The sequence below is a fragment of the Protopterus annectens genome, chromosome 11.part0, assembly GCF_019279795.1.
Source record: "Protopterus annectens isolate FY-2018-M chromosome 11.part0, PAN1.0, whole genome shotgun sequence".
In the NCBI taxonomy this organism is placed as follows: domain Eukaryota; kingdom Metazoa; phylum Chordata; order Ceratodontiformes; family Protopteridae; genus Protopterus; species Protopterus annectens.
In genome coordinates this window covers 506369939-506378571 of record NC_056745.1, presented here as the reverse complement: position 1 = coordinate 506378571, position 8633 = coordinate 506369939, and the positions used below count along the sequence as shown (strand labels likewise).

General features: G+C 37.2%; 1 protein-coding gene across 4 annotated transcripts in view; it reads right to left on the bottom strand.

Annotated features, from left to right (window-relative positions):
- Positions 1-768: 768 nt before the first annotated feature.
- The window catches only part of BEST3 (bestrophin 3), a 474344-nt gene continuing 466479 nt past the window's right edge, over positions 769-8633 (bottom strand). For 3 of the 4 annotated variants that reach the window (XM_044087997.1, XM_044087998.1, XM_044087999.1), the window contains 2 exons: positions 8447-8598; positions 769-2847 (listed from right to left, as the gene is read on the bottom strand). In XM_044087997.1, the coding sequence (XP_043943932.1) occupies positions 1851-2847; positions 8447-8598 (1149 nt within the window). In that variant the 3' untranslated portion in view covers positions 769-1850. Of the gene's footprint in view, positions 2848-8442; positions 8599-8633 lie in introns of those variants that run through there. The other variant, XM_044088000.1, reaches the window with a different exon arrangement.

Below are 8633 nucleotides of genomic sequence, written 5' to 3'. Positions count from 1 at the left end.
AGCAGTAAGGACATAACACAGAGATGCATACAGGCACTCACACACACACACACACACACACACACACACACACACACACACACACACACACACACACACACACACACACACACACACACACACACACACACACACACACACACACACACACACACACACACACACACACACACACACACACACACACACACACACACACACACACACACACCTTTGATAATTGTTTTAGTTCTGTTCAACAGTTGTTTTGCAAATGAATAAAGTAAGGAAGAATTCATTGAGACATATCAGTGTATGTCCCAATGTTGCAGTCATGAAATATTTTTATGGTAATATGTTGGAATGATAGCAACAATATTCAAAAACTGCAAGTACTTTCTTATCCAGTTGTTTGTCAGGTGGTAATATGTTGTATTCCTAATATGCTTGACGGTTCTTCTCTAATAACACCCTGTGTTTCTTATATTTAGTCACAGCAATATATTTTAAACAAGTACAGCAAATATATTTTTTACTGGTTATTATATGCCCTTGAGTAGTTTAGGTTGCAGCAACTGCCATGTAAGTAATTGAAAGTCCATCTAGTAAAAAGGTACTCTGTATGAGCTGCTATATCCTTTTACTGAATACACACTTAAGTTCATGTTACCTAGTATCTATCAAATATCACCATGTCACAATAGTGACTCTGAATGGCTTATTTGCAATAAGAAATGAAAATAAAAGAAAAATGATACAAGGGAAGTAATAGAATATAATGCACAAAGTGCAACAAAACAAGTGTATCGGAGAAAGAAAGTAATTTATTTTTGGTCCAGGACAGTCAGTGGTCACATAAGAAAGGATGCTTCATTTCAAAGAAACACGTCAAAACAGTAAGTGAAATGTGCAGATGAAGCATACATCTATAAGAGTCTGGAGCATTGCTGCTCAGTTTAGTTCCAATGCATATAATCTAGATTACAATAGTCTAATTAAATTTCACTTGCAGTTTGAAAAGAAGAAACTTGATGTTAAGTGTTCTCAGTGACAATGAATAAAGAAAAGGGTGTCTAGCCTTGTGCCTCATACTGCTTAACTTGTGTGGGTTGAGAAAACATTTACTTATAGACTTATCTCATTCTTTACTTTGAGCAGACCCTTAATATTTAAGTGACCTCTAAACCGGAAAATATACAAAACACAACAGGAGTTCTTAGAACATCATCTGTGCATTGAACACTATTAGAGTCAAACCTGTCTATTACAACATCATGCTGTCTGCACTCCTTCAATGTTGCGGAGTGCAAAATGCAAAAACTGTGGTCCCCAGGAGGCAGCTGACATTGCTATAAGGTATCTACTTTCTTCACTCTTGCTGAGAAGCTGAGAACTTGGATTTGCTATATCTTCTTACCTTTCTAAATTTGATTAATGAGCCAAACAGGGGAGCCATTTCATGCAATTGTGAGTTTCACGTGGTGCTGGACTTTTAAGAGCTGCTACTGCTAGTGACAAGGAACATGGGGATCGGTTGAAAAGAACTGTCAGCACATGCAGTGTGACACCTGTGATGACATGTTCAGAAAGCAAGGGATGTACAGTTCATAGAAAGTATTTAGTGACAATATTGTTAAAGCTGTAGGAATAAGAGCACCACTGCAAAATCAAGCAGGTGAATGGCACAGGTAATAGGACAATTATATCTATATCTTTTCCATTTCCCGTACTTCTATTCATACTTTTCATACTTTTAGTGTGTACTCTCACTGCTTCTGCATAGCAGAAACAAGAGAACAGTTGTAAAAAAGGTGGTTAAAACATATTTATAAATGATATGTATGTGATTTCAGACTGACTATTAGAAGGATTTAAGCATTCCCTGTGCTTTGCTCATCTGTGCTTTCTGTTATTTCTGTTTCTCTGGCATCTATGTACTCAAACAGCTGAAGGTCAAAGCCTGCATTCTGAATGCTATTTCTGTCATGTGTTGTTGCTGATTGCGTGTTATTGACAGTGTCAGAGCTGTTCTCTTCACATGGTTTTCTTGTATCGTTTGTCGTTCTTTGGCTATCAGCAGATTCTTTACATTCTCTCACTGATGCTTTACTCTGGCTAGCTGAATTTACTGGAGAACGTTCATAAGAGTGTTCATTGCTGCCCACACAGATATTTGTATATGGCTGAGCAGTGTCTGTATGTTCTTCTCCAACACTGCCTACTTTTGTATGTGGTACAGGAGCATAATGGCACGTAGGTTTTTGAATGTTATGGGTCTCAGGATCTGCTGTGATAAGAATTGCTCCCTTTTCTAAATCAGTTCTGAGAATGGTCTTGCTTTGTTCAGTTTGTTTATCCTGCAAATGGCTTAACAAGTTTGACTCATTTGTGAGTTTAAATTCTGGTGTAGGCAGCAAAAATACTGATTCTTCACATGGTGTTATAACAACTTCTGGAGTCTGTATGTTTGAACTGGGAGTACCCTTAGATTCAGAGAAAGATGACTGGAGGCTGTTGGAAGTTTCATATGCACTCACTTCTGTGACTGTTGGTAAAGCATCATGGTCACTGGGTAACTTTAAATAATTATTAAGAGGAGCATGACTTTTAGAATCTGAGGCACATCTTCCAACTCTGAAGTGTTGGTCATCAAGGCCGTATGCATGTCTGGAAGCATTTGACGGCACAAATCTATGAGAATACTCACTCTCGCCTCTTCTGAACACTGTCCTGTTTGGGTTTTCAGAGTGTTCTTGTACACTTAGCATACGCCTTACCCTTCTGAGGACAGAGTTCTGATGTCTATGCTTCCAGTCATCTAGGGAGGCATCTTGGCCTTCATATCGTAAAAACACAGAATCGGACAGCCTGTAATGAATAATTACGTATTAATTGGGCTTCATATCATAAAAACATGGAATCATAAAGATCGTAATGTATAATTACATATTAAAAGTTTAACACATTTTGGTAATGAATACTAAAGATAAATGCTAATTTAAATGTCACTGCTTTTACATTTATTTCATATATGAGAATTTAACACTGACATAACTAAACTTAGTTCAGCTATTTTTTAATCTTATGTATATGCCACAACATTCTGTACTAGGTTGATTAGCATAAAAGTGTAATTGTGGCATCTAGCATCCATCATATACTGAAATCTAATCTTGAAATAAAAGCAAAAATCATTTGAACAGGTAGGAATTTATTTAAAGCATTTATCTCTTGTCTGTATGTCTGTTCCTCTAGCCTTATCAAATTCATTTGCAGAGTAACTTTACCATTTCAGTTGCAGCTCCTACTTTCATATCAATTAAATTTAATTTACTGTTTGATCCCTAAGAGATGTGTGATACATGAATAGGTATATCTATATGTATACATGAACATATTTAATGGAATTCCACTTATAACCTTACTCTTGTCTGCACCCTCACTGTTCACTACTTCTTACTAACTCTTTTTTTGGTTCCCACTCCCTTATGTATTATTCTTACTGGCCCAGCCCCTATTTCCCAATATCCATGCCTGGTCTACCAGCTAGTCTCATATTCTTTCCCTGGACCTACTTTTGGATTGCTGGAATGGTTGTAGATCCTAAAGGTGTCTTGGGAGTTCAGCCATATTTGATTTTGACCAGGGGGGTATTTTTATACACCCTACCCACTTCCTTGTCCCTGTTCTCCCTTGCTCAATGATCACATCCAAGGGCAATTTCCAACTACAGACCATGCCTCCCCTTAGGTATCATCATCAGTGAATGCACTACCACCCAGGATGGGCATGCCCATACCACCCTGCCAGTCCATCCGATGCCCAAGCCACTAACTGAACCCAGACTGGCTGGGCCACAGTCAGGGCTTTATCCCCCCTACACCATCAGAGTGGCTACTTCCTGCTAACTCTTGTCAGTTAACCAACTCCTTTCATTTAATTATTTCATTATCATTTTAGGCTGTATTCCCATCTTGTTCATTTTATTCACAAACCCACTAAAGTACACTATCAAAAGCCGTACTAAAATTTCAAATGAACGTAGGATAACTCATCCTATACTGGTGCATGGAAAGTGCCCTCTTTAAAAATAGTAGTAGTACTAGACAGCTGTTTTTGTAGGAGTTCTACACCTCTCTGCATCCCCATGAAGGGGGCTTCATGCTACAGCAGGGTCACAGCAACACTGAAGGAAACAGCAAACTTGAATGAGGTTTTCCTTCTGATGAGAGGGGCTGCAATGAGGTGCCATGTTCACTCAAAGCACCTCTTGATATGCCACGTTCAGCACATATGTTACCCAGCTATTACAATAAATTATATCCAACTCAAGGTCTACATTTATTAAAGCCATATTAGTCTACAACTGCAAGTTAAATTTCCAACAGACATTTTCATTTATCCTAATCTTCCTTTCCTTATTTTTGTAAAACATGCTCTATAATTTTGGTTATTGCTCAGTGTTCTGTCAATCATAAGATTGCTTTTAAATGTACTCTTCATGCATATGTACAGTTGTCACCCTCTTCCTCTCCTCCAGTATCAATCTATTATTAATTGCATCATGAAAAAAGCCTAACTATGGTTAGGTCAGGTGTTTATTCCATTCTTTAAATGTTCTTGGAGGTATGTATATGAGTTGTGTGCCTTAACCACTCTACGCTCATCTAATTGCCTTAAAACACTAAAGGAAGTTAATTCTTTACATGCATGTTTGTTTGGGTGTTATATTCATTCATTTCTTTATTCAATCATTTGTTTTCCAACACTCACTTTATCTTATGCAAGGTCTTTGAGGAGCTGGAGCCTATCACAAAAGTAGTGGACATGAGGTATAGAACTAATCCTGTATGGAATGCAAGTCCACACAGGTACATACACACACTTGCAAACAGACATGAGAATTAGGAGGATTTCCATTTTATTCTTTGGCAAGTCTGTGGAATGTGGGAGGAAACCAGAATCCTCACTGAAAACCTACATGAACATAGGGATGGCCTGCAGAGTCCATACCTATTGACACTCAATAAACATATGGAAGAGAAATAATCCTGGCTGGAATACCAGTCCATTGCAGGATGTGTGTACATACACACAACCACACATACACACACACACACACACACACACACACACACACACACACACACACACACACACACACACCCCAAACAAATGCACACATTTTCTCACATGTACTGCTCTCACACCCTTAAGCAATTTAAAAGATCACTTGCTGGCCTGCCTGAATGTCTTTTTTGATGTGAGTGGAAATTGCAGTACTAGGTGAAAAATGTCTAAAGGAAGACATGTAGACTCTGTTCAGAAGGCAGCCCAGTTGTGATCCAAACTGGACACCCAAACACTGTGAAAAAGCAACGTTAAAGCTGTATCACAGTGCTTCACAGTTCTAACATATTAATAGCCAAAGTACCTGGGCATTACACTGACCACTAGTAGAGCTTAAGTTACTTAAATTCTAAAGCAAAGTTACATTTCTGGTCCTTCAAAAATCTACATATTTCTATAAGTAGATAATCCTACTGCAGTAAAGTTAATGTTGCTACAATATGTTTATTTTAGACATTAACTAACAGGATAATTGTACTGGTCTACACTGTGACCATTTTCAAATGTGATGCACTGAATAAAAAGAACGGGGTGCAGACATTAGTATAGTCAGTCAATATTACAAAGAAGCATACAAAAAAGAGATAATAGTAGAATGTCATTGTAACTCATTAACACCTATACGTTGTGGAATGTCACAACTCTAGCAGCATATAACTATTCTTGCATTCCAGAGCATTTTCTGAAAAATCAACTAAAAAAGCATAAGACAAACACATGTAAATGCTTTATGAACAATATAGGCTAATAAAAATCTATAAACTGTAATGTTATCCTTGATAACATTACCTTGACATGTTTTTTGTCTGGCAGTTGGTGCAGAGGTTAAGGTTGTGAGCTGTAGTTCCTATGGTACAGAGTTTGATCCCTTTTGCCCTTGTTTGCTTACTGTGTAACCAGATGCCACATCATCCCTGAAAAGGGATTGTGTTTATCCAGTGGCCTACTTGGTCACCAAACAGGATTATTATTATTATTGTTATTATTAGTATTATTATCATCAACAGTGAGAAGTATTCTTTACAGTAGTAACAGCCAGTGCATTCACAGTCTTTCCTTAGATTCTATAATGAAGCAATAACCAATGACATCAGTGTGGAATACTGAATGTGGTTTAATCATGAGGGTGAAGCCTGAGTGCTTTCAACTCTTCTGGGGCATGCAAATCTATAAATATTATACATTTAGCAACCTGTAATGTATGTACAATTTTTTTATGTAGGGAACTCTATAAGAACACTGAAGGATAGGATTATCGAACATAGGTCTGACATCAGAAGAAATATTTGTACAAATTCTTTAGCTAAGCATATTAGTGAAAATGGTTGTGACCATGTTTTTTTTCTTTTAGAGTGATAGATAAAGTTTATAAACATTTGAGAAGAGGGGACATAAATAACAAACTGGAAATAAGAGAATATAATTGGATCCTGTGGTGACAGGCTGATTCCATACCTGGACTTAAACAGTGTCACTGAAACCAATTTTGAAATAAAGACAAGTGTGTTTAAACTGAACTATCTAGTCCTTTAAGAATTTTATTGCCTCACAATGATTGTTATTGTTGGTGGGTTTTTATTGGCTGTGTTATTTTAGAAATGTATTTAAAAAGAAAATGTTAGTTGTGAAATATTTACACTGAGAAAGCTTTGTTTTCCCGAAAGCTTTGTTGTTATATTAAACAATTTATTTAATTAGTGTATTACTGAATTTGTTTATTTTTGTTATATACTATATATGAACTTTATAAGCTGCGGTGGTGCAGCGGTAGCATTGTCGCCTCACAGCAAGAAGTACTCCCGTTCGATTCTCGGCTGGAGCGCCTTCTGTGTGGAGTCTGCAGGTCCTCCCCGCGGTCGAGTAGCGTTTGAAAGACATGCGTGAATGGGCATACCTTCGTTGAAGGTTGGGCTTTAGGCTGGCAACTCAACACTGTAAAAATCTGCTGCCAATCATTAGCGGACCGGAGTTCTGCTGTTGCGACCCCTAACCGGGAAAAGCCAAATGAAGAAGAAGACTATATATGAACTTTGGCTTTATTCTGTCTTTTGGATTTTGTGCTGTTAAATCTTTAATATACCACATCACGGAGTCAGTTATTGCTGTTATACAATGACATTATTTAAGAAAAAAATGCTTTTAAATTTTTCCTTTTAGGTTAATTCAATAAAAATCATCTGAACCATTCTTGGACCCTCTGTGGCATTGATTTTACTTGGTTCTGAGTTTAACTGATTGATGCTGCACCATTTTATGTTGTTTCCAATTTCAGAGAGTGCCTTTTTGTTCATGTTGGTGTTACCATGGAGCTGATATATGTCTAGTGGTTACTTGCTTCCCACATAGGGAGTGCATGGGGCCCAACTGAAAAAAAACAAAACTTGTTTTTTTTTTGCCTATTTCCATTTGCAATAAGTTATGATTAGCAAGTTGGTTCTTCCCTGAGTTATAAATCAATGACTTATAGTGGAAGTTTTTTTCTATTTTTCTACTGCTTTTTATTTATATATTTTTGCTCTGTAACCAAGTTTGTGAATGTCTGCAATAATATTTTAGATTGTGCAAGTACCGTCTTGCCATGTTTTAGGGTCTGGTGTGTACTTCCATTTTTAGACCTTTTGACCTCTTTGTAATGTTTTGTAAAGTATATTTGAATATCCTTTTGAGTGCTATTTACTGTAAAATTCCTAACACAGTCTGTCTCAGTGCAGCAGCATTCCTGCTGCAAACTTTGCTGCACTTTACTTAGCACCATTAAAACGTCCGTATTCCATGTAGTTCCACCTGATTACGCAGAAGTCTGGTTTTGTTGGCTACCCAGTCTCCTGTTAATATGCACATTATAAAAGCATAACAACCTAGTCTACCTAAATGACTCATTGTTCATATGTTTAACCCTTCTCTCCACCCGCACCCTCCCTTTTAAAGTGCCTACACACATTTTTTGTTGTTAAAACTGGCTGCTCGATGCAAATGATATCCTTAGACCTGGCAGTATGAGTAGCTACCAATATCCCTGTTTTCAGGTGAGAGTCTTTTATTCATCATGTGATCAAATTGTAGATCATTAGCTATCTAGACTCTCCTCTTAGACTAGCTATCCAAGGATTAAATATAACTTAGTTAATATGAATTCACTTAAATCATAAATTATCTTAGTAATTCTAATATGTTTTCACTAACCTGCAAAATAAGTGCAGAATTTGTTTCTAAAATTGTCACAGCTGTCTGTACAATAACCATTAGTTGTAAATAGGTACATTTCTAACAGCATTTTTAGGGAGAATGTTGGTAGTGTGGGAAAGGAATGCTGAGTAGTACATCTGGTAAGACTTACCCCATGTCAATAGTTGAACCAAGGAAAGATGGAATGCAGTAATCAGCAGCTGCTAATGTGTAAGGTGGACGAATGTCTAGATCATTCCAGTAGATATCCTTCTTCATTTTTGGCAAGTTCATGTGCATTTCATCTACAGCCAGAAGTGAAACCTTGGAAGGAGTTCACAATAAAGTAAAATGTATCA